At 37.0% G+C, this 27,897-nt stretch overlaps 1 protein-coding gene across 7 annotated transcripts in view; it reads right to left on the reverse strand.

The window, feature by feature from the left end:
• The window catches only part of CFH (complement factor H), a 79,054-nt gene that overhangs the window by 24,207 nt on the left and 26,950 nt on the right, over window positions 1-27,897 (reverse strand). For 4 of the 7 annotated variants that reach the window (XM_044762748.2, XM_070501637.1, XM_070501638.1 and 1 more), the window contains exons 7-11: window positions 27,211-27,384; window positions 15,401-15,595; window positions 14,794-14,970; window positions 4,347-4,529; window positions 2,732-2,908 (exon numbers count right to left, since the gene is read on the reverse strand). In XM_044762748.2, coding sequence (XP_044618683.2) covers window positions 2,732-2,908; window positions 4,347-4,529; window positions 14,794-14,970; window positions 15,401-15,595; window positions 27,211-27,384 — 906 coding nt within the window. Of the gene's footprint in view, window positions 1-2,731; window positions 3,638-4,346; window positions 4,530-14,793; window positions 14,971-15,400; window positions 15,596-27,210; window positions 27,385-27,897 lie in introns of all 7 variants that reach the window. The other 3 variants (XR_011499486.1, XM_044762749.2, XM_070501639.1) reach the window with 3 other exon arrangements.

Genomic DNA, 27,897 nt, shown 5'->3' on the forward strand with positions numbered 1-27,897 from the left:
TTCTAAGTCCTTGGATTCTTTTGTTTCTTTGAACACAGTTATACATCAAAAATATTTAAAATATTTTTACCATTTGTTTCATTATTTGGATTAATTCATTGGTGTTTTTCATGCTGAGATGAAAGCTCTTGAAATGCAGACCCATGTTTGTGCTTTTCACCATTTTCTCCTGGTCTATTTCTAGCCCACGATAAGCGTTTTTTGACAACCTGAGTGAATCAGATTTAAGCGGGACCGAGACACCGCTAAGCACGTCTACCTCAGCTCTATGAGAGGCTCACCTGCATCTCTCCCAGAAGTCTCTCTTAGAAACTTTTCTACTCCACCTAGTGTTCCTTCTGCTCCTCTCCCCATGCACCACTCAATCTCAGATGACTGTGTCTCGTACTTCTTTGGAAAATAGAAACCATCAGCTCCTGCTTCTTCCCAGCATGACGTTTACACACTCATTTCCTTCCTTCCTTCCTCCTGTGAAAAGTTGGAAGTAGCCCTGTCCGCACCAAAGGCTGGTACTTCCACGGGAGCCCTGGTTCCCTTTCTCTCCCACCTTCACAGGGAACTATCCACCTCATGTGTTCCATCTCTGCCTGCTTCCCTCCCTACTCCATCCTCCCCAGCATTCAGCCCATTCTCATGTCTCCCAACTTTAAAACATAAATACTCCCTTCAGTGCATAATTTCCTCTAGCAATTTTCCGAAACTCCTATTGTCTGACACAGCCAACTTTCTTGAAAGAGTTCTGCCCATATGCTATATGAAATTTGTTACTAATCATTTTTCTTCAGTAAATTCTATTTAGGTTTTGCCCTGTATACTCCATCGAAAACTGCTCCTGTTACAGTTATTTTTGGCATCGATGTAGCCAAATCCATCACACTTTTATGCTCTTCAATATGGACATATCAACTGAATTAGAAATATTCACTACTTGAATTATCATAATAAAATAATATAATTGGGCTACAATTTCCTTGAGTTTATTATATGGCAGGCACTGTGGCAAGAACTTTATATGGATAATTTAGTCTATTGATCAACACAAGCCTTTGAAATATTTTGACAATTGTAAATATTAAAACACGTTACAGATAAGGAAGAGTAAACAAAGCTTCAAATAGGCTTGGTTGTTGACCTAAGATACCTGCTTAGCAAGTGTTAGAATTGGAAGTAGAACCTGGCCAGGCTGACTCCACAGGCTCCACTATTAATCATTCTGGTCTAGCTCCTCTTCCTTTAGTCATTTCCTTCTCTCCATATCTAGGACGACCTTCATTCCTACCCTTTTTTCTCCCGATTCTCAGAGGCCCCCTTTTTTCCATCTACTTAGCTGCCTATTGCTCTTCTGTCTGACACCTAAATGTTGGAGCACTTCAGGGTCCAGTCCTGAGCTCTCTTTTCCTTTCATTCTATATTCTTTTCCAATTTGATATCATCATTTATATGGTGGTAATCCCACAAGTATATCTCTTGGCTAGACCTACACATCTAACTGTGGTTTACATATTTGATTTTCATTGTCCATGGGCAGCCCAACCATAATGTGTCAGAGTCAAAAATTGTGATGGCCCTTCCAAAACGCTCTCTCTCCTGCCAGAACCACGTCACCAAAAGGCATTGCCATTTACCTGCTTGCTTAGAAAAATCGAATCAATAAACATGTGAGTTGACCTCTTACACTTTCTTATTCATTTCATGACTTCAATGTTTAAAGTTTAAAACATTAAACTTTAATGTTTTAAGTCTAAAGTTCAAATGTCTAACACATTAATTTCATAACTTTGCCTTTGCTTTCTACCACCAAAATGTATCTCATATCTCTCCTCTGCTCTGCGTCTCTCAGTCACCGTCGCATCACAATCCCCTCTCTTTCTCACCCTACATGGACTCCTGAATCTTCTTTATTCACCACAAGCACAGCGTAAAGGAAAAGAAAACTTTCAAAAATCCAAGAAAAATTATATCATTCCTTTCCTTCAAACTCCTCTATTGCTTTTGTCAACCATAAAATCAATCCAGTTGCGAACATGCACTGAAACAACCTGGATAAGCCTTCCTTTGCCTCCTGTCCAGACTCAGCTCATGAGATTCTCTTGAGTACAATTCACCCCCTGACTTTTCCTACATGTTGTATTTTTTCCAAAGCTTTGCAAACACTGTTCCTTTGGCTTGGAACACTCTGCATCCACTCAGTTTTCCACAGATTCAAGCCCTACTTCTAACCCTGGAAAACAGACAGCTGGTCGGCAAACATTAAAGAGAGTCATGTCCTAGTCCACAGAACTTGTTCAAGGTCGGAAAATAAAGAGCTCCTCTCAGGGCCTGCAGAAATGAACACTCAGGGTGGGAGGGGTAAAGCAGAAACTCAGGAGCAAAATAGCTGAGTGAGTGGTAAGAAATTAGAATTTTGCTAATGAGTGCCCAGTTTTAAAGAACATGAAAGTTTCCATTCACAATAACTAAAACAATTGTACTTTACTCACAAATCTATGGTGTATATGGCCCATAGGAAACATTACTTTAACACAAAACTTTAAAGATAGATTATGATCTTTGGGTTTCAAAACACCCTCTCTTCCCAATTTACATTAACTCAGGAGACACCTTGATTTTAATCACTGTTCCATAAAATGACTATAGACGCTTCAAATTTGTTAAAAATGTTTCATTTGGAACAAATTTTGTTAATTTTGTTAATCCAGGAAAAAAGAAGACCTGAAAAAACAGTACTTACCATAACATGTGGCTGTATCAGACCAACCATCCTTACCACAAATTATGGAGCCTGTGGAGCGTCTACCTCTGCTTTCATATCCATCATGGCACACATAGTCCAAGGTGTAATTGAGCTTAAACCATGTTCCATTACTTTTGGCTCTGGCATTCTCAAATACTGGCATATCACAATATTCTAATGCATAATAGAATTGATTTCTAATATTATTAAATGGACAATCTAAATGAGTAAGATCCATCCCAAGGGAAAAAAGGAAAAATCTTTCTCAATTCATATATGCTGATAAATTAAGTATCATATGAAAAAATCTAAGGATATCAGTGATAAATCATTGTCATGTATTCATTACACAAAACAAAATATTTCTACATAGCATTTTTCTCACCACTTAAACTCTCTGAAAGTTTAAGAATATTCTCCTCAATTCAATTATGCGTATGCATTTATCCCACGTTATTAGTGAAATAGTCCAGTACAATGTTTAGCATAGCAGAATAGCATTTTGTGAGTTAGCAGTTATAATATATATGTCAGAGAAAAATGGATTAGTTGAATAAAAAGATTAATTTTGAGCAGTGCAAGTAACTTTTTAAATATTCTATAAAACTGTGCATTAAAGCATACTAATTTTTAAAGATTTTATTTTTTTCCTTTTTTCTCCCCAAAGCCCCCCGGTACATAGTTGTATTTTCTTGGTTGTGGGTCCTTCTAGTTGTGGCACGTGGGACGCCGCCTCAGTGTGGTCTCATGAGCAGTGCCATGTCCGCGCCCAGGATTCGAACCAACGAAACACTGGGCCGCCTGCAGCGGAGCGCGCGAACTTAACCACTCGGCCACGGGGCCAGCCCCAAGCATACTAATTTTTAAAGCTCACATGCTGACGTTGATTTCCCAAATATTTTCCTAAAAAATGAAAACAGTACAGATGGATGTTCTAAATACCCTCTTCACTTAAAGTGAATATGTTAAATATCATTTCAAAATGTGTCACTGTGTGGCTTTAGGGTAATAAGATAAACTGAGCAAATTGTTCTTAGAAAAATCTACATAAACGTCCAGGTAGTGGGACAGGGAAAAATTTGGTACAATCTAGAAGTGTTTCTCAGTCTCCACTTATTAGATGTTTAGGAAGATTTACTAAGCGAAAGGATTTTTCAGAAGTGGACCTATCCCATAGTATAAAATATATATAAATTATACATAATCCAAAATTATGTATTATGAACCCATATCTTCACTTAAAAAAATAACTTTCATGCCTAGGACCAGAGACTGTGACATAAAACTCTGATCATCTACAAGCAGATGCAACAGGCACAAAGCTCTCAGTTAATAACAAACGAGTTTACAAAGAATACACATAAGGCTCCCCAACTAGTTTCAAAACCCCAGAAGTTCTTAAAGAGGAAAAACTTGAACTGAAATATGGACTGATATTCTACCCCACTAGTAATTAATCTTGGAAGGCAAAAAATTATACGCTTGTCTCAAAGTATTTTTTTTTTATCTTTTCAAATGGAAGCACCTTAGTCCCGCCCCCAAAGAAGAATTAAAGTGAAGTTTTGTGCAATGACCATCAGGATAATGAAAACTAACATCATCAATTACTTACTAATGCATGAGGGTTGAGCTGACCATCCACTCTGCAGACATGTAACTGATCCTGATGTTTTACCATCTGCTGTTACATATCCTGGCTTACACTTATATTGTGCCCGTTTATTTAAGGGATATGTAAAGTCAGGTTCAGAAATAAATCCATTCTCAATTTCTATATCTGATTTTGAACATGTTTCTAAAACGGAGAAAGCATAAGGAAAAGACAAGCACATGTCATTGGTAAAGGAAAATCTGGAGAAGTTCTAATCATTGACCTTTTCTGTCAGAGAAAATAAGCTATGCGTTTCCAAAAATATTAAATCAAGATACTCCATTAAAAAGTCTTTGGAACAAAGCAGGATTTAAAATACTCAGAATCCAGAATCCCTTCTAAGAAATCACTAGAAATCTGTCAGTCTGATGGAGAGCATGCCCGAGCTCTCATAGCAATGGGTCCTTTCCTGGGGCTTGCATTAAATATTACCTAGTTTGGATTTCTTAAGCAACCCCAGAACTCAGTTAAACAATTGGGGTATCTCACATCAGGTGATGATCTCAGAGAATCTTCCACCATAGCTACCGTACTCTTTGGCTCTGAGATTTTGAAATGTTGGTCATCATAATTGGGTGCATAAACTATATGGATATAAGGAGTTCAATGAAGATGACAAAGATCAACACATTCATTGACCTTCTAAGCCTAAAATGATGATTTCTCAAATTATGTATAATTTAACTTGAAACAGTGAAAGTAGACTCCTGTCAGTTACTGTGTCTCCTCACAGAACTCTGCTTCATTTGTTAAATACATGTGGATAAAGAAGAAATAAAAAGAGATTAAATATTTTGAATTGAATGATAATAAAAACACGTTAAATAAAATTTTGGGACTTGACACTAAGATAGTGCTGAGAGGAAAATTTTACCATTAAATAACTATAATAGAAAAGAATAAAGACTGAAAATCAAGAATTGTTTCTGCTTTAAGACATTAGAAAAAGAAAAGCAAATAAAACCCAATGCCAGTGTAAATGTGAAAAAAATAGAGAAATGTTGGTAAGATGATAGAACAGCATGCTTCGACCTCACCCTCTCCCCTAGACACAGCAAATTAACAGCTATAGGTGTATCACTTCCTTTTATTAGACATACAAAAACTCATTGAGAGATTCCTGCAAACCACGGGAGTGAGAAAATGCCAATATCTTAACTGGTAGGAGAAACTGAGATACACTCCCATCATAAGCCCCATCCCTGCTGTAGCACCATCCAGTCGGAAAGGAACACCCAACTCCCAGCTTCTACTTCAGGAGCAAATGGTTGGAAGCCCACATCTCCTGCCCCAAGTTTCCAAGTGCTACTCCAGGGTCTGGCTTCCAACTCTCTTGTCTCTGGGAGCTAGAGGCCCCCACATTTGCTAGTCTCCAGGTGACTACAGAGGACAAAGTGTCACTTATGAATGGGTGTGTGAGCACTTCTCACAGTTCATCCCCAGCTGAGTGCTGAGTTAGTAGGTGATAAGCCCAGCTCCCAGTTTCTCCCTGGAAGGAGGTGGACAGCACATCCAGACCCCCAACTTTTCAGGCTGCTGCCTAAGGGACTGGCTTCTAATTAACTCATCTCTGAGAGCTGACAAAGATCACAATTTTCCAGATACCTAGGGGATCCAGAGAGCAAAATAATGGTTTGAAAGAGCATGCAATGTGAAGGTGTATGCATGCATTTGCCACAGCTGCCCTCTCTAGCTCAGGGCAGAGCAAGTGAAATGATAAACCCCAACTCCTAGCTTTATCCTGAGTACAGAAGGAACTGGACCACACATCTAACACCTCAAATGTTCTGCCTCCTCCTGGAAGGACTGGCTACTATCTCGCCTATCTCAGGACACTCATGGGACTGGAATTATTCTAGACTCCTGGGGAATGCTAAGTACAACACCAGTAGGTTGGATGAGTGCAGAGTTTTGAGAGGCACCTAGAATCTCTGGCTGGGCTGACTGATGATTGGTTCCTCTAAGATCAGGCAGAAGACCAGTGTGCCCACTCTCACCACTTTTATCCAATAGAGTACTGGAAATCCTAGCCAGAGCAATTAATCAAGAAAAGGAAGTGAAAGGGGTAAATGGGCACATGTGTACAGTGATGGATGGCAACTTTCGGTGAGAAACATGAGGTAGTATACGCAGAAGTTGAAATAAAATAATATACACTTGAAATTTAAATAATGTTATAAACCAACGTGACCCTTTTAAGAAATTTTAAAAACAGCAAGATAAACATGTAAATAGATAAAAGGCACCCAAACTTGGAAGGAAGAAATAAAATTGTCTCTGTATGCAGATGACATGATCTTATCTGTAGAAAATCCTAAAGATTGAACAAAGAAGCTGTTAAAACTAATAAATAATTTCAACAAATTCACAGGAGATAAAATCAACATACAAAAATCAGTGGCATTTCTATATACTAATAAGAAACTGTCTGAAAAAGGAATTAACGAAACAATCCCATTTACATTAAGGGCAAAAAGAATATAACACTTAGGAATAAACTTAACCAAATAAGTGAACGACTTATACACTGAAAATTATAAAACGTTGATGAAGGAAATTAAAGAAGACAGATAAATGCAAAGATATCCAGTATTCACAGATTAGAGTCTTGAATATTGTTAAATGTCCATACTACCTTAAGTGACCTACAGATTCAATGCAACCTCAATCAAAATCCCAATGGCATTCTACAGAAATAGAAAAAACAATCCTAAAATTAATAAGTAACTACGAAAGACCCCAAATAGCCAAAACAATCTTGAGCAAAAACACAGCTGAGGATATCACACTTTCTGATTTCAAAATATATTATAAACCTACATTAATCAAAACAGCATGGTTGTGGCATAAAAATAGACAAATAGATCAATGTAAAAGGATAGAGAGCCCAGAAATAAATCCAGACACATGTGATCAACTGATCTTCATCAAGGATGCCAAGAACACCCCATGGGGAAAGGATGGTTTCTTCAGCAAATAGTGTTATGAAAACTAGATATCCACATACAGAAGAATAAAACTGGGCCCTTATCTTACACCATATACAAAAATCAGCTCGAAATTATTGTATTGCTGTTAATTTCTCCTCTTCAAACATGTCAATATTTGCTTTCTATCTTTAGGAGTTCTGATGTGGGGTGCATATATGTTTAAAATCGTTATATTTCCTGTTGAATTGACTTTTTTATTATTATATAATGACCTTCTTTGTCTCTACAGATGGTTTTGGACATAAAATCAATTTTTTTCATATAATGATAGCCACTCCTGCTTTCTTTTGGCTGCCATTTTTCAAGACATATTTTCTCCCATCCCTTCACGTTAATTCTGCGTCTTTAAGTCTAAAATGAGTCTTTTATAGATAGCGTATCATTTGTTCTTGTCTTTTACTCATTCGGGTACTCTATTCTCTTAATAGTTGGGCTTAATTCATTTACATTAAGTAACTGTTGATAGATGAGGACTGACTTGACACTTTGCTAATTGTTTTCTGCTTTGCAATAGTTTTTTCAGTCCCTTCTCCTCTTGATGTCTTCCTTTGATATTTGATTACATTTTGTAGCTATTTGCTTTAATTTTTTTCTCCTTTTATTTTGCATGTCTATTACAGTTTTCCCCACTAGGTTTATGGAAGTATAATGAACAAAATCATATATATATAATGTGTACAATGAGAGAATTTGGTACACATAAACACTGTGAAATGATTCTGTAAATCAGGTTAATTAACACATCTATCACTTCATATAGTAATCTTTTTTTTTTGTAGTTGAAATGCTTAAGATCTCCACTCATCAAATTCCAAGTATACAATACATTATTACCAACTATGGTCACCATTCTGTGCGTTAGATCTCCAGAATTAGCCATCTTATAACTGAAGGCTAACACCCTTGGATCAGCATCTCCCAATTTCCCCCACTCCCTAGACTCTGGTAACCCCCAGTCTACTCTCTGTTTCTATGAATTTGACTTTTCGTTCTTTTTTCTTTTCTGATTCCACATATAAGTTTTATCAGTAAGTATTTGTTTGTCTCTGGCTTGACACAATGTACTCTAGGTTTATCCATGTTGTTGTAAATAGCAGGATTTCCTTCTTTCTCCTGTTTGGAGAAAATATATAAATATTTTCCATCATATATATATATACATATATACACACATATATACATGAAGGAATATTATACAATGGTATATATATATGCATATATATATATATATATACACCACATCTTCCTCATCCATTCATCCATCCGTAGACACTTAGGTTGTTTCCATGGCCTGGCTATTGTGAATAATGTTGTAGTGAAAATGGGAGTGAAGATCACTTTTCCAGATGCTGATTTCATTTCCTTTGGATACACACCCCAAAAAGGAATCATATGATAGTTCTATTAAGTTTCTGAGGAACTTCCATACTCTTTTCCATATGGTTGTAATAAATTACCTTCCCACCAGAAATGTACGACTATTCTCTTTTCTCCACATCTTCACCAACACTTGTAATCCCTTGTCTTTTTGATAAAAGCCATTCTATCAGATATGAGGTGATATCTCCTTGTAGTTTTGATTTGCATGTACCTTAGGATTAGTGATTTTGAGTACCTTTTCACGTACTGGTTTGCTATTTGCATGTATTTTTCAGAAAATGTCAATCAGATCCTTTGCCCATTCATTAATTGGATTCTTTATTTAGGCATTGAGTTCTCTAAGTTCATTATCATATTTTTTATTAAACTCCTATTAGATATATGGTTTGCAAATATTTTCTCCCATTCCATAGGTTGCCTTTTAATTCTAATTTGCTGAAGAGAAGCATTTTAGTTTGATGTAGTCCTATTTATTTATTTCAACTTTTGTTTCCTGTGCTTTTGGTGTCATATAAAAAGAATCATTGCCCAGACCGATGTCAAGAAGATATTTGTCTATGTTTTTTTCTAGGAATTTTATAGTTTCACGTCTTATATTTAACTCTTTAATAGATTTAGAGTTAATTTCTGTCAGTGATTTAATATAGGGGTCTCATTTCATTCCTTTGCTTGTGGATATCCAGGTTTCCAACACCTTTTACTGAAGACACTGTGTTCCCATTGTGTATTCTTTGCACCCTTGTTGAATATTAGTTGTGTATATCTGCATGGGCTTATTTCTCGCCTCCTGACTCTGCTCTTGATCTCTGTGTCTATTTTAATGCCAGGACCCTATAGTTTTCACTATTATTGCTTTGTAATGTAGTATGAAATCAGGACGTGTGGTGTTCTTCAGGACGCTTTGTTCTTCTCTCTGAAGATTGCTTTGGCCATTTGTGGTTCCACAAGAATTTTAGGACTATATTTTATCTTTCTGTGAAAATGCCAGTGGGATTTTGATAAAGTTTGCATTATCTCTGTAGGTGACTTTGGGTAGTATGGACATTTTAACAATATTAATTCTTTCAGTTCATGAACATGGGATATCATTCCATTTATTTGTGTCTTCTTCAATTGATTTCATCTGTCGTATAGATTTCAGGTTACAAGTCTTTCACCTCCTTGATTACGTTTATTCCTAGATATTTTCTTCTTTTTGATGTGATTGTAAATGATTGTTTTCTTAATTTCTCTTTCTGATAGTTTAGTGTTAGGTGCGAGTTATGTTCATATGTTGATTTTTGTCTCCTGCAGCTTTAATGAATTCTTTTATTAATTCTAACAGTTTTTTGTGCAGTCTTTAGGGTTTTCTAAGCATAAGATCATGTCAGCTGCAAACAGACACCACTTTACTTCTTTCTTTCCTATTTGGAGTGACTTTTATTTCCTTTTGTTGCCTAATTCATTTGGTTGCGACCCCACTACTATGCCGAAGGAAAATGATGAGAGTGGGCATCCTTCTCTTTTCCTTTCTCATTGAGGAAAAGCTTTCAGCTTTTCACTATTGAGTAAGATGTTAGTTGTGGCCTTCTCATGCATGATATTTATTATGTTGAGGTACATTCTTTCAATACATAATTTGTTGAGAGTAAGGGTTTTTTCCTTATCATACAGGGCGTTGAATTTTCTCAAATGCCTTTTCTGCATCTATTGAGGATATATGTTTTTCACCCTTCATATCCTTAATGTGGTGTGCCAAGTTAACTGATTTGCATCTGTTGAACCAGCCTTGAATCGCATGGATAAATCCAACTTCATCACGGTATATGATTCTCTTAATGGGCTCTTGAATTCAATTTGCTAATATTTTGTTGATCACTTTTGCATGTATGTTTGTCAGTGGTATTGGCATAAAATTTTCTTTTTAGTAGTATTCTTGTTTGGCTCTGCTATCAAGGTAAGGCTGATCTTGTAAAATGACTTTGGAAGTGCTCCCAGCTCTTCAATTACTTAGAATGGTTTGAGAAGGACTGGCATTAATTCTTCTTTAAATGTTTGGTAGAATTCAGTGAAAACTTCTAGTCCTGGGCTTTTCCAGTCCTGGGCTTTTCTTTGTAGGAATGTTTTTGATTACTGTTCCAATCTTACATTCCTTGTCATTGGTCTGTTCAGATTTTCTACTTCTTTAGGATCCAGTCTTGATAACTTGTATGTTTCTATGAGTTTATCCATTTCTTCTAGGTTAGCCAATTTGCTGGTGTATAATTATTTAGAATTGTCTCTTGGGGTCTTTTCTAATTCTGTGGCATCTGTTGTAACGTCTTTTCTTTCATTTCCGATTTTATTTATTTGATCGCCTTTTTTCTCAGTCTGAGATTCATCAATTTTGCTTATCTTTTTCAAAAAAATTAAGTCTTAGTTTTGTTGATTTTTAATATTTCTTCTGGCCTCTATTACGTATATTTCTGCTCTAATTTTGGTTATTTTTTTATTTTCCTAACTTTAGGCTTAACTGTTCATTTTGTAGTTTTTGAGGCTTAAAGTTAGATTATTTATTGGAGGTCATTCTCTTCTCTTTCTGGCATCTATCACTAAAAACACCTCTCATAGAACTACTTTTGCAGCTCTCTAGTATATTGTGGTTTCTGGTTTGATTTAAGATGTATTCTGATGTCCCTTTTTGATGTCTTCTTTGGCCCATTGTTTTATCAGGAGTGAGTTGTTTCATTTCCACATATTTGTGAATTTTCGTTTTCCTTCTGTTGTTGATGTTTAATTTCATAAAACCATAGTCAGAAAAGATAGTCAGCATTAGTTTAATCTTCTTAAAAGTTCTAAGACTTGTTTTGTGATCTAACGTTTTATCTATTCTGGAGAATGTACTGTGTGAGCTTCAGAAAATATATACTCACCTGCTGTTGGATGGAAAGTTCTGTATGTGTCTTTTAGGTCCATTTGGTCAAAGGTATATTTCAAGTTCAACATTTTCCTGTTGAATTTCTCTGTGGATGAGCTACTCATTGTTGAAAGTGAGGTATTGAATTCTCCTCCTATTATTGTATGGCTGTCTATTTCTGCCCTCAGATATGTCAGTATTTGCTTAATATTTTTACGTGCTCCAAAGATGGATGCATCTACGTTTACAATTTTTTTGAGGATTTGGCCCCTCCATCATTGTATAATGGCTTCTCTGTGTCTTGTTACTATTTGACTTCAAGTCTATTTGTCTGATGTAAGTTTAGCTCCCCCCGGGCTCTTCTGGTTTCTGTTTGCACGGAGTGTCTTATCCCGTCCCTTTACTTTCAGCACATCTGTGTCCTCAGAGCTGAAGTGAGGCTTGTAGGTGGCGCATAGTTGAGTCTTTTATTTTTTTATCCATTCATCCCTCTATGTCTTTTGATTGGATAATTTAATTCACTTACATTCACAATAATCATTAATAGGTAAGGACTTACTAATGCCATCCAATTAATTGTTTTCTAGCTTCTTTGTAGTTCCAATGCTCCTTTCCCTTTCTCTTGCTGCCTTCCTTTGTGAATTAATGACTTTCCATAGTGCTACACCTTGATTTCTTCCTCGTTATCTTTTCTGAATCTACTATAGGTTTTGCTTTGTGGTTTACATGAAACTAACATACATATCACAGATAAGTTTAAGCTGATGACAAAGTCACTTTGTTTGCACGCACGAACTCTACCCTCTTACTCCTCTCCACGTATTTTGTCACAATTTACATATGTTTATATGGAGTATCCATTAACAAATTATTGTAGCTATAATTATTTTTAGAACTTCTGTCCTTTGATCATTCTATTGGAAATAAGTGACTTGTACACCACCATACTAGAGTATTTAAGTATTCTAAGTTTGACTATCTGTTTACCTTTACCAGTATCTGATTTATCTTTAAACGTTTTTATGTTAGTAAATAATGTCCTTTCATTTCAACTTGAAGAACTCCTTTTAGCATTTCTTTTAAGGCAGGTCTAGTGTTGGGGAATTTCCTCAGCATTGAATTGTCTGGTAATGTCTTTCTGTCTCCTTCATTTATATAAGACAGCTTTTCTGGGTAAACTACTCTTGGTTGGCAGGGTTTGTTTTTTTTTTTTATTTCATCACTTTGAATATATCATCCTACTCTCTTCTGGTGTCAAGGTTTCTGTTGATGAATCTCCTGATATCGTTATGTGGGTTCCCTTGTATGTGAGGGATTTTTTTTCTCTTGCTGATTTCAAAATTCTGTGTTTGGTTGTGCCATTTTTATTAGTAAGTTTTGTAAAAGATGCTTTTGGGTTAAATCTGTTTAGGGATTTGTGAGTTTCTTGATTTTGATTGTCCATATCTTCTCTCAGATTTGGTAAGGCCTCAGCCATTATTTCTTTAAATAAACTTCCTGCCCCTTTCTCCAACTCTTCTCACTCTCGGACCTTCTCAATGCCTAAAATGTTTCCCTTGATAAACTCCCATAATTCATGTAAGCACTCTTCACTCTATAGTTCTTTTTCTTTTGTTCTCCTCTGACTGGAACCTTTCAAATAACCTGTCTTCTACTTTACATAGACTTTCTCCTGTTTGGTAAAATCTGTTGTTGATGCTCTGATTGTATTTTTCATTACATTCATTGTATTTTTCAGTTCCAGAATTTCTGTTGGCTTCTTTTCATGGTTTGTGTCTCATTGTTTTCCTGATTTCCTTGAATTGGGCTTTCTTGTAGCTCATTGAGCTTCCATAACCAAGTTTTTTGAATTCTTTATTAGGCAAACCATATGTTTTCATTATTTGGTGTCAGCTACTGGAAAATTATTGTGTTCCTTTTGTGGCATCATGTTTCTTTGATTTTTCTTAGTTCTTGACATGTTGCATTGCTGTTTTTGCATTTGAAGGAACAGTCAGTTCCTCTAGTCTGTACTGAGTGAGTTTGGTAAAGAACTAACTTCTTTCACCCCAGCTAGGGATTCTGAGGTTTCTCCAGAACTTTTCTATCTATACACCTGCTCTACCTGTCTTATGACCTCTGGGAGGGAATTCTTACAGTATATGCATTCTCTCAAGCCTGCCAAGACAGTCTAGGTCCTGACAGCTTCCTGTTTTATTTCCCTGGGGCAGTGCCAAATGATCAATTTGGGCTCCCTTCCATTCCTGTGGAGTCAGATTTGCTTTCTGAGTCCACAGGAATGGAAAGGCTCCCATTCACTACTTTTGGAGGAGTACAGAGGGAGCCGACCATGGGAAGGGGAGTGGAGCGTGTGGGTGAGAGGAGTGATGTTTTAGGGGTGCCCATGAGTGAGCAGGATCTGCAAGCAAGGGCTTCCCTGTGGTTACTGGGTGGGCTTCCCAATGGAGGCTGCAAAGTGGTTAGTAGGATCTGTGTCCCTTGAGGGATTCTGAGCTCTGGCTACTGTGCTCCTAGTTTTTCTCAAAACCCTCAGTCATGCAGATCACCTCAGAATTATGGATGTAGTGGGTAAGAAATGAGTCCTTTTGTCAGTGGTACGCACACCTGAGGAAGCCAAACACTCACTCACATGCTCTTTCTTTCCCCAAGTGAAATATCATGGGCAGAGTGGATCTCTCTTGGCACTGAGCTGTGCCACTTTAGGGGATTGGTTAATCAGCTAAGTGAAATTATTCTTCTCATCCTCTTCAATACGTCCAGTCTTGGATAGTTTGGGTCCAGTTGTGTGCTGAAACGTCTCTGCTAAGTTCTCTAACTCTCAAAAAGACACTCTTGGCCATAGGTCATTGTCAAAGTTGGTGTTCTTTGTGGGGAAAAAAATAGAAACTCTTTCTCTCCCATCTCGTTGAAATCACCCTATATTACAGGTTTCTTTTATGCATTTCTTTGACTGTTTTCTTGACTAATGTCTATCAGTAGGCTCATTTATTTTGCTACATATGTATCAAGAATCTTTTATATCCATTCATACACACTTGAAAAAAAGAAAATCAAATAGGCCCATTGGCAAAAGAAGAAGTCGAGATAAACATTTTGTCACAGTTAATATAGATGAGTCTTAGCAAACCATAAACATATTGGGATCACAGATCAGTTTACTTACTGACACGGATACATCTGGGAGGAGGGGACCAGCCATTCTCTGTACATGTCATTAAGCTCTGCTGATCTGGAAGACTGTAGCTAGAATAGCATTCCACTTTTACAGATTCACCCTGTAAATATGTTCTTCCCCAATGTGGAAACTTTCCATTTTCCAAGTTAGTGGAAGTACATTGTCCTAAGGATCATAAATAAAAATTTTAAGAACCCATAAATTTGGCAAAAATAGCAAATTACCAACTTTATTTACAATATTTAAATTGAAATGAATAAGCATCCAAAAATAATATAGAACTTAAGAAAAACTAACGTTATTACCATTTTTTAAAATGAAAAATTAATAGTCAACATTATTTACTTTCAGTTTTATGATTAAAATATGTATAAAAGATATAGATATTCCTGTGAAGTCTCTATCTTTATCTCTCATGTGGTTTTCATGAAAATCTTCTCCTGAAAGGAAAGATCTATACTGGTCATTTTGGCTGTAGAACTCATCTTTGGCCTTATTTTTTTCATATAAAACTTAGTTCTATTCCCCTATGTGTTTTTCTCTCTCCACTCTTTGAAATATCTCTACACATACAATTATAAAGAGGTTTACTTACTGAGGCATGGTACTGCTGGTGACCATCCTTCTGCTCTGCAATAAATATAACCCCCGCGATATTTTGAAGGAGTCACAAAATTTTGATTACAGTAATAGTAATAATATTTTCCAATAGGCACTGGAAAGTATGGTTTATAATAATCTTCACCATATAGATATCCATGTTTTATTTCTGGAAAATCACAAGGCTTCACTTGCAATATAAAAACATAACAAAATTAGTATAAATAATGTTTTATCTTAATAAAAAATCAAACTAGAGATGAATTATTTATTCGATGAATTATATTCTCTTACTAGCATAATTACACTCATTGCACTAGCATTTCTAGGACGAGAAAAGTTATAAAATTCAGATGACTGAGGTACATAGGGAATTCTTTGGTAAAGAAGATAAAATTATGGCTTGTGTGTCATATGATATATGAACTTATATTAAGACTCTCCAGGAAGAAAACTGTACAGACTTATTTAATTCTCCTTGAGTACATGCATCCTAGCCCTGGTTGATTAAATGAGCATCTTGGTTGAGAGATGGAAGTACTGATTTTATCACTTAGCTCATCTGTCTTCTTTTCCTTTTTTTCCCATTCTCATCAGAAAGCAGAGCCCTGTCTTTTTTTCTCAGACCAACTCAATGTAGGAAGAGAGTAAAGAGTTTTGGTTTAGTGGGGTTTATTGGATTAACATTCATTAGTTTGTTTTCTACTTATTGGAAACAATGTGAGAAGGAGAGAGAAGAACAAAAATTTTCCATTGATCACATCATACAGAAAAATAACATTCTTATTCATGCCTCCAATCAGTCATTGAGGAAACTTTTCCTTTCTTTCTTGAACTAGAGAAATGAAGTAGGAATATTTCTTAATACCTAAATACTTAAGATTATAGTATACATTTGATTGTTTATTTCTAATTTTATTGGAGAATGAGATGTCTGTAAATATGTCATAAATATTTTAAATGAGATATAATATAATTAAAATTTGTTGATTTAATCTAATATGGTAAGTACTTTTAACATGTATGTTTAAGCACATGTTCATATAGTGATCAACTTCCTTTTTTGTTTTATTAGAGAAATTTTTCAAATTGTTTCTACAGACTCATTATGTGGACTATAAACTTTGGATCTTTGCATATACTCACGTCTTTCTTTAACAAAGATTTGTATATTATACCTTCTCTAGGTATACATTCTTGGCCTGAAGTCTACAGCTCTTATCATTGATAGATGTTTTCTCCACTTTTTGAAGCGTCCAATATTGAGATTAAAATGCTCATTTAGTCTCATTCATTTTAAAAAACATTCTAGGTTTTTTCCCAAAAATTTTTGGAGGTTTAGGGTATTTTGTCTTCACCTTTGGATGAATTTCTTCATGATATGTTACGATGTGTGTCATTTAACAATAACTCTACATTGAGCAAGCTCGAGTCTCTGGATTAGCAAAACTGATTCTTAAGGAAATTAATTCATTGTTCCATTAAATTATAGAGGAGAAAATTGAACCCTGGTTGTCTAATTTCAGAACAAGCATGGTATCCCCCTCATTATGGTGTTTCAAAGGATATGAAATAAATAAATAGTCTAGTGAGATTTCTTTTCAAAAGGAACACAAAGGGGATTGATTAAAAGTATATGTTATCATTGTCACAGGACTGAACATTTTTGCTATTTTGCTCTTTCATGTGGGCACACGTAAATCTATCCTTACCAGCTAACAAGATCATTCCTCAAGCAAGTCTAATATTTCACATATGGTCTGATCAGCACTGACATTGGCAGGACTTAGAACAGTCTCATTCTACCTCTCACACTTCTACCAATGCAGGTTGTGGTCTCATTAGCATTTATGGTGGTTCCATCATAGATTTGACTCAAACTGACCTCAAAATTGATGAAAATATTCAATGATTTTTAAAAATGTTTCAATCTGTCCATACTCCTGCAGCTAATTCCTTTGACCAATGCTCAGGATCTTATAGTTATCATGGCTAAATGCCATGTTATTAGATTCAACCTAGAGTATAGAATTCTTATTGAAGGATGAATCTGAGCTAATAAGATTCGGAACATCATGCCCTGTATCATTGCTCTTGTGAATTTGTCTATATTTCCTCTAAATCATAATACTGTTTGATGACACAGATGAGTAATGCAGTAGGCCTAAGAACAAAGTCTTGCATCTGAGAATCAGATAAGCTTATTTAATGAAATTACAAGCTATCTCAAAAACCATCTAACCCATCAATTGCCCATCTTGTCCACAAGAACTTCAGAAAGTCCCCTGTGGAATAAACTTATAGAGATCCAGATACAGTTGGGTTGATCTGTCATTTTTATAAACCAACCATAAACATGATTAAACATTTCCCTTACGTAAGTGGTTCAAGATGGCAATGTAGAAGGATTCTGAATAGACTTATACCCACAGACATATCAAATTTACAGCTACATAGAAAACAATTTCTTCTGGAAAAAAAGCAAAAGCTAGCTGTGTGACTGCTACACCTCTGGCAAAAGCAGAAAAACCCACAGTGAAGTGAATAGGAGAGTGTGGACATATCTCACCATAAACCTCACGCCTTGCACGGTGACTCATAATCAGGAGGCAATGCAAACCCCAAGCTTTTCCCTGAAGAGTGAAGGGTTTGAACCCCACATCTAGCACCCAAACTTTAAGACCTTCACCTGAGAGACAAGCCCCAAAACCACCCAGCTTTGAAAGTCAACAGGGCTTGTGCCCAAGAGATCCTCAAAGCAATAGTGAACTGAGAAATCATTTTAAAGGGGCCCACATGTGTGGACTCACTGACCGGGGACCCAGTGCAGAGGAAACCAACCAAGAAGTTTCCAGATCTTCTGTGGAAGAGGCTTATTTGCCTGTCATAAAGCATTGGTTTGAGGGGCAGGCATTTAATTTCATTCACATCTAGAGGCCTCCTGAATGACTCTCCAAAGATGGAGCCCTGTGGATCCAGTCTTTGTTTTCTTCCTCTTCCTCACTTGAGGTCTCTGGAATCTCCTGGAAAGGATCTTATACCCTTCTGTGATGCCCTGATTTTTGTGGCTGGCACCCAGTAACAGCTTGCGGTTGCCTGGCTTTGGCGGCCAGCTGGGCTTATGCTTGTAGGTTCCATCTTTACGGGACTGTACAAAGGGAGAGAGAGGTTTTAACAGGCTACCATCCCAGGGCACAGCAGAGAGGCACAGACTGAGACACCCATCTTTCTGTGAGAGACCTACTAGATTCATCTTCACTTCTGTGGCCTGAGGGGTAAGTTTCTAATTAAACACACACCGAAGCACTGACTTAATCCTCTTCCAACACCCTGGGAGGTACATGCTGTCTTCCTCTGCCATTCTCCAGAGTACCTGTAACTCCCAGATGGGAGCTGGTACACGTGACTGATCCCCAGCTTTTATGTCTGGTGCACCAGATTTATTGGCTACCACCCAGGGGATGTTCCTTGATCACCTAGCTTTAGTGGTCAGTAGGGGTTGTGGTCATGGGTCCCATGGGACCACAGCAAATGGAGAGACAATTTGTGGTCCTCTACTACACACGTGGCACAGTGCAGAAGCAGACTGAAATACAACCTCAGTCTTTCAGTGAAAGAGGCTTATTGGCTTGTCCTGGAGCTTTGGTCTGAGGGGCAGAATCTGGTTTGGCACACATCTAGCAGCCTACTCACTGTTCTCCAGGAACCGAATCTGGTGGACACCTGTGTGCTTTCCCTCTGCCTTACTCCAACTCACCGGTGTCTAGACCCTCATCTGGTGCCCCAATTTCTATGGCCGAAGCCCAGGGAACTCCTCTAGATCACTGGGCTCTGGTGGCCAGTGGGGCTTATGCTCAGGGTCCCACAGGACTGTAACAAAGAAAGAAAGCATTTTTAACTGGGTACCACCTCCAGGGCACAGTGGAAGCAAGAGAATGAGGAGTCCACTCTTACTGTGAAAGAGGCCTAATAGTCTATCTTTATAGTTCAAGCCTGATGGGCAGGCTTGTAATTAAACACACAACAAAAGGCATATGGCAATCCTCTCTCAAGAGACCTTGGAGGGGAGGTCATGTCTTCATGTTCTCCGCCTGCCAAGCTCAGAGTGCTGGTACCTTCTGGAAGGAAGTTGATGCCCTGGATTTTACATCTGCTGCCCCAGTTTTTGTGCCACTTCCCAGGGACCACCCCTTGTTTGCCTGGATCTAGTGGCCAGCGGGGCTTGTGCCTATGAGTCCAAAAGGAGAGTAGTAAAGAAAGAAATAATCCTTAACTGTCTACCACCTCACAGCTCAGCTCAGAAGGAGCAGACAGAAATGCCCACATCCCTGTCTTTCCCTGAAAGAGGTATATTTGTATACTTTGAAAGCTGCTGCCTGATGAGGCTGGCCTTGTGGCATAGTGGGTAAGTTAGCATGCTCTGCTCTGGTAGCACGCGTTCATGCATTTGGATCCTGGGAGTGGACCTACACCACTCATCACTCATGCTGAGGCAGTGACCCATGTTCAAAATAGAGGCAGACTCGCACAGATGTTAGCTTAGGGCAAATCTTACTCACACTAAAAAGAGGAAGATTGGCAATAGATGTTAGCTCAGGACGAATCTTCCTCACAAAAAAAAAAAAAAGAAGAAAAAGCTGCTGTCTATGGACTTGGCTTCCAATCAGCCTGAATCTAGGTGCTGACTGAGATTCTCCCTTTTGAGATAATGACAGGGCTTGCCACACCGTCAATTACTGAGAGCCACTAAAAGTAAATCACAAAGACTTCAGAGACAACAAAGAGCTAAGACATGGTTGAGCAATAAGGTTCATCTCATACATGAGGTAGCACAGTAAGAATTTCCACAAAGAGGTACTAAAGATAAGAAAGTACCAAATAAAAGTCACAGAGCTGAGAAATACAATAACTAAACAGAAAAATACAATAAAGTGGTTTAATATCAGAGTAGATAAAGCAGAAGAAAGGAGCAGTGAAGTCAAAGACAGGGTAATGGAATTCACCCACTTAGAACAGCAAAAAAAAAAGGAGAGAAGAATGAAAAAGAGTGAAAATAGCAGATGGGACTTATGGGAAACAAAAAGCAGACCAACGTTCACATAATAAGAGTCCCAGGAGGAAAAGAGAAGGAGAAAGGGGCAGAAAATTCCACAGGAATAATGGTTGAAAACTTCCCTACCCTGGAGAAGGAAACAGTATCCAGTTTCAGAAAGCAGAGAGAGTTCGAAATAAGTTGAACCCAAAGAGAACCAAACCAACACACCTTATACTTAAAAGGCCAAATGTCAAAGACAAGAAGAGAACTGTAAAAGTCACAAGAGAAAAAAGACTTGTTGTACAAGGGAACCTCCATTAGACTATAAGCAGACTTTTCAGCACAAACTTTGCATGCCCAAAGGGAGTAGCACAATATATTCAAACCACTGAAAGAAAAAAAGCTGCCAACAACAATACTCTACTTAGCAAAGTTGTCCATCAGAATTGAAGGAAGGCTAAAGAATTGTCCAGACAAACAAAAGCTAGAGGAGTTCATCACCACTAGATGTCATTTATAAGAAATGTTAAAGGGACTTCCTTAAGCTGCCATGAAACAGTGCTACTCAGTAACAGGAAAGAATATGAAAGAATAAATTTCACTAGTAAAGGTACATATAAGGTAATTCAGAATAATCTAATGTTCTAAAGGTGTTGGGTTGATCACTTAAAAAGTTAGTACAAAGATTAAGAGACAAAAGTAGTAAAAGTATAACTGCAATCATTTGTTGAGATATACAAGATAAGACTTAAATTGTGACATCACAAATGGGTAAAAATGTAGGACTTTAGAAGGAAATCAAATTTAAGTTGTTATCAAGTTAAAATACACTGTTGTAAATGTAAGATATTTTATATAAGACACATGATAACCACAAAGGAAAACCTATGTTAGCTAAATAAAAGTAAAAAGAAAGGAATCTAAGCATACTACAACAGAAAGTCATCGAATCACAAAGGAAGAGAACAAAAGAAGATACAAACAAGCGAGGAATTACAAAACAGCAAGAAAACAATTAACACTACGTCAAATGGCAGTAAGTGCATACTTATCAATAATTACTTTAAACGTAAATGGACTAAATTCTCCAATCAAAAGACACAGAGTGTCTAAATAGATTAAAAGAACAAGATCCATCTACACTCAGCCTATAGGAAACTCAATTTACACGTAAGGACACACACAGACTGAAAGTGAAGGGACAGAAAAAGGTGTTCCCTCCAAATGGAAACCAAAAGAAAGACTGGGTAGCTACACTTCTATCAGACAAAGTAGACTTTAAAGCAAAGACTGTAATAAGAGACAAAAAGGACATTACATAACGATGAAAGGGTCAATACACAAAAAGATATAATATTTGAAAATATCTATGCATCCAACATAGGAGCATTTAAATATATAAAGCAAATATTAACAGACCTAGGGGGAGAAACAGACAGCAATACAATAATAGTAGGGGACTTTAATACTCCACTTTCATCAATGGATAGATGCTACAGACTGAAAATCAATAAGAAAACATCAACATTAAATGACAGATTAGACCAGACGGACTTAACAGATATGCAGAGAGCATTCCATCCAAAGGCAACAGAACACACATTCTTCTCAACTGTACATGGAACAGTCTTCAGGATAAAGCACAAAACAACTTGAGTACAAAACAAGTCAATATATTTAAGAAAACTAAAATCATCAAGTATCTTTTCCAACCACAATGGTATGAAACTAGACATCAATGACAAGAAGAAAACTGGAAAATCCACAAATATGGACATTAAACAACATGCTACCAAATAACCAATGGGTCAAAGAAAAACTCAAAAGAGAAATCAAAAAATAACTTCAGACAAAAGAAAATAGAAACACAACACACCAAAGTTATGGGATGCAGCAAAAGCAGTTCTATGAGGGAAATCTGAGCCATAAATGCCTACATTGACAACAAGAAATATGAAATAAACTAACTTTGTATCTGTAGGAACTATAAAAAGAAGAACACACAAAGCCCAAAGTTCGCAGAAGGAGGGAGATAACAAAAATATGAGTGGAAATAAATGAAATAGAGACAAAAAGGCAATAGAAGAGATCAAGAAAACTAAGAGCTGGAATTTTGCAAAGATAAACAAAATTGACAAACTGTTAATGGACTCACCAAAATAAAAAGATAAAGGCCTCGAGCAGGCCTGATGGCCTAGCAATGAAAGTTCAACATGCTCTGCTTCAGCAGCCCAGGTTCAGTTTCCAGGTGTGGAACTATGCCACCCCTCAGGTGTCAGTAGCCACACTGTAGTGACAGCCCACATAGAAGAACCAAAGGAACTTCAGCTACAGACAAATATACTAGGATTTGGGGGGGGGCGGTAAAAAGTGAAGAAAAAAGGAAAAAGATTGGCAACAGATGGTAGCTCAGGACAAATCATTGCGTGCAAAAGAATAAATACTTAAATAAAAAGAAAGAGGACTCAAATAAATAAAATCAGAAATGAAAGAGGAGATATTCTCACTAATACCTCAGAAATACACAGGATCATAAGAGACAACAATGAACAATTATACCACCAAACTTGACAACGTAAAAGAAGCAGATAAATTTCTAGAAACACACAACCAACCAAGACTGAATCATGAAGAAACAAAAAATATGAACAGATTGATCAATAATAAGGAGATTGAATTAGTAATCAAAAACTTCCCCAAAACAAGAGTCCAGGACAACAGGACTTCACTGGTGAATTTTACCAAACGTTAAGGAAGAATTAATGCCAGCTCTTCAAAAAAAGTGGAAGAGGAGGGAACACTTCCAAACTCATGGTCTCCCACTGATTCCAAAACCAAACAAGGACACCACAAGAAAAGAAAATTGCTGGCCAATATTCCTGATGAAATAGACATCAAATCCTCAACAAAATGTTAGCAAACCAAATTCAACAATACAGTAGAAGGATCATACACCATGATCAAGTGGGATTTATTCCAGGGATGCAAGGATAGTTCAATATTCCCAAATCAATCTCTGCCATATACTATATTAACAAAATGAAGGATAAAAATTATATGATTACCTTCACAGGTAGAGAAAAAGGATTTGGCAAAATTCAGCATTTACTTTACTCTCAACACAGTGGGTATAGAGGGAATGAACATCAACATAATAAAGGCCATATACGCTAAGCCCAGAGCCAACATCACACAGGTGAAAAGCTGCCTCCTCTAAGATCAAGAAGAAGACAAGAATAGCCACGCTTGACATTTTTATTTAACATGGTATTGGAAGATCTAGCTACAGCAATTAGGTGAGAAAAAGCAACAAAAGCATCCGGATTGGAGAGGAAGAAGCAAAACTGTCATTATTTTCAGATGACGTGGTATTATATTGCAGAAAACCCTAAAGAATCCACCAAAAATATGTTTGAACTATTAAACGAATTTGGTAGATTCATAGGATAAGAAATTAATATATAGAAATAGGTTGCATTTCTATATACTAATAATGAATTATCAGAAAGAGAAATTAAGAAAATCTAATTTCCAGTTGCATCAAAAGACTAAAATACCTATGAATAACTCTATCTAATGAGATGAAAGACCTATATATTGAAAACTATAAGACAATGATGAAAGAAATTGAAGAAAACACAGAGAAAGATAGTCCATGCTCATGGATTGGAAGAATTCATGATGTTAAAATTTCCATACTACCTAAAGCCCTCTACAGATTCACAGCAAGCCGTTTCAAAATTACAATGGCATTTTTCACAGAAATAGAGCAAACAATCCTAAAATCTGTTCTGATCCACAAAAGACTCCAAAAAGTTGAAGCAATCCTATGAAAGAAGAACAAAGCTGGAGGATTCTTGCTTCCTAATTTCAAATTATATTTCAAAGATATAGTCCTCAAAACAGTATAATATTGGCATAAAAACAGACACATAGATCAGTGAAAAAGAATAGACAGCCCAGAAATAAACTCATGCATATAGGGTCAATTAACTAATAACAAAGGAGCCAAGAATATATAGTAGGGAAAAGACACTCTCTTCAATAAGTGACTTTGGGAAAACTGGACAGCCATATGCAAAAGAAAGAATCTGAACAAAACAAAACTACCTCAAAATGGATTAAAGATTTGAACTACGACCTGAAACCATAAAACTCCAAGAAGAAAACAGAGAGGGTAAGGTCCTTTACATCAGTCGTGGAGATGATTTTTTTGATTTGACATCAAAAGCAAAGGCAAGAAAAAACTGAAAATAAATGAGTGGGACTATATTAGACTAAAAATCTTCCGTACATCAAAGGAAAACATCAACAACTGAGATTCTCCCTACCAAATGGGAGAAAATATTTGCAAATTATAAATCTAATAAGGGATTAATACCCAAAATACATACAGAACTCATACAATTCAATAGTAAAATAAATCTAATTAAAAATTGGCCAGAGGATCTGAACATTTTCTCAAAGAAGCCATACAGCTGGCCAACATGTACATGAAAAGATGCTCAACACCATTCATCATCAGAGAAATTAAAATCTAAACCACAATGAGACATCACCTCACACTTGTGAGAACAGCTATCATCAAACAAAAGAGATAACAAGTGTTGATGGGGATGTGGGAAAAGGGAACCCTTGTGAACTGTTGGTGGAAATGTAAACTGGTGTAGCCACTATGGAAAACGGTATGGAGACTCCTCGAAGCATTAAAATAGAACTACCATATGATCAGCAGTTTAACTTCTGGGTATTTATCTGAAGGAATGAAATCACTATATCCAAGAGTCTGTAATGCCATGTTCATTGCAGCATTATTTACAGTAACCAAGACAGGGAAGCAACGTAAGTGTCCATCGATGGATGAATTAATAAGGAAAATGTGCTGTATATAGACAATGGAATATTATTCAGCCATAAAAAACAAGGAAATCTTGCCTTTTGTGACAGCATGGATGGAACCAGAGGGCATAATGCTAAGTGAAATGAAGCCGGCAGAGAAAGATAGGTACTGGATGGTCTCACTTACATGTGGAATCTAAAAAAAGCGAACTCGTAGATACAGAGAACCAGTTGGTGGTTGCTAGAGGCAGGAGTTGGGGGGCAGGTAGGCAAAATGGGTGAAGGTGGTCAAGAGGTACAAACCTTCAAGTTACAAAATAATTAAGTCATGGAGCTGTAATGCACAGCATGGTGACTATAGTTGTATCTGCATTGCATTTTTGAAAGCTGTTATGGGAGTATATCTTAAAAGTTGTCATTATAAGGGGAAAAATGTGTAAATATGTGTGGTAAGATTTTAACTAGACTTCTTGTTGTGATCATTTAGCAATATATACAAACATCAAATCATTACGTTTTAAATCTGGAACTAATATAATGTTATGTGTCAATTATAACTAAGTAAATAAATACTTTCCTTATAACTGATAAATATTGATGTCTGTTTCTTACTGATAATAGCTGTCTCTTCAAGGGTCTAATTTTTTTTTTTTAAGATTTTATTTTTTCCTTTTTCTCACCAAAGCCCCCCCGTACATAGTTGTATAGTCTTTGTTGTGTTGTGGGTCCTTCTAGTTGTGGCATGTGGGACACTGCCTCAGCATGGTTTGATGAGCAGTGCCATGTCTGCACCCAGGATTTGAACCAAAGAAACACTGGGCCGCCTGCAGCAGAGCACGCGAACTTACCCACTCAGCCACGGGGCCAGCCCCAGAGTCTCATGTTTTGAAAATTCATTTTGGACTTACGCCTAGAATTAACATCGAGGCCACTGACCTGTTATTTGTATCCATTACATTTTTCATTCATGGAATATCCAGTCTAACTGGGTTCACTTTTACAATGAACAGTGATATATAAAGAAAAGGATTATAATTGTAGAGACAGAAAACACTTGAAAAAGAGCAGAGGAAACATCCCCAGAAATAAAACACTCTGTTGAATTGAGTGGCATTTTGTTCCGTGATGGTTTTAGAAAATTCCACAATGTCTTCAACACAGCTCCCTCCAAAAAGTGAAGCCTAATTCCTCTCCCCTTGAGTGTGCTGGACTCAGTGACTCACTTCTAAGGAGTAGGTATGGCTGAAGTGACAATATATGACTAAGTCATAAACGGGATGGAGGATTCCTTCTCTCTCTCTCTCCAATCACTGGCTCTGGAGAAAGTTAGCTGCCATTCAAGCAGCCTATGGGAGACACCCATGTGATACGGAACTGAGGCTTCTACCAAAAGCCACGTGGGTGGGCTGTCTTGGAAGCAGGTCCTCCAGCCCAGCCAAGCCCTCCAGTGACTGCAGCCCAGGCCAACATCTGGACTGCAACACAGGAGTCTGACTCAGAACTAGCCAGCTAAGCCATCCCAACTTGCTGACCCATAAAAATTCTGAGGTGAGACAGTTTTGTTGTTTTAAGCCAAAAGTTTTGGGGAAATTTGTTACATGGAAATAAATAACTAATAGGCTAGGTGTTAAAAGACACCAGTCTTACCCAATGTTTTAGTTCAGATGTTAGAATTACGTTAGAGAAATATATATTCATAAACACACACACATATCTAATGTTGAAAGGCAAAAAATAGTTTTCTATTTAAAATGATGTGTTTCTGATCTGACTTAGAATTGGCTATATGAAAAGCAAAGAATGCTTTTAATGCCTCTGCTTTACATAAACAATAAGGCAAATGTTTGGATTTACTACATTCCTAGGTTTCTGTGTTTAAGAGAAAGTGATTTCAGAATTAAGAAGTAGATCAAGATAAGAATGCAACTTACAGCTACATCTCGGAGAAGGTACCCAGCCTGAACTGGTGCATCTTGCTGTATTTCCTCGAGTTGCGGGATAAAAGCCATTTGTACACTCGTATCTGATTTCATCTTCACTTCTGTGTTTAGTCCTTCGAGGTGAGTAGACACCATTTGGAATATAAGGTGGATCACATGTTACCTCTGAAAAGAAAAAGGATATGTAGATGATGTAGAGACCACTGCCCATTAAAATAATCAAGTACATGAAAATAAAGAGCATAGATGTTATGTTTTTTGTTTTTACCGCAGCACAGAATGGCATTAAAATGAGCACGGCCTTGTACCCTTCCCTTATATCACTCATTTCCCTCCACTATATCTCTCATTTGACGTATTTGTGCCTCCTGGACTCGAATCCTCTTTCTCCAAAGCCATCACATACATCATGATATTCCATACGTGGCAATGAATTCATGATCTATCACTTCGACTACTCTTCCCACTTCCTTCAACTTCCTTGGCTTCTGTAGTTTTCTTAAGGACTGTTTACAAATGTTCTGAGCCTCTTCCTTCCAGAAAGTTGGTAGGATTGCATATCCCTTCCCCTTTGAAGAAGACATGGCCACATGACTTGCACAGGACAAGGAAATGAATGTGGAAGTAATATGCTTCCCTTCACGGAGGAAGTTTTAAAAGCCATCGTGTGCATTTTTA

Source organism: Equus asinus, chromosome 30 (genome assembly GCF_041296235.1).
Source record: "Equus asinus isolate D_3611 breed Donkey chromosome 30, EquAss-T2T_v2, whole genome shotgun sequence".
NCBI lineage: Eukaryota > Metazoa > Chordata > Mammalia > Perissodactyla > Equidae > Equus > Equus asinus.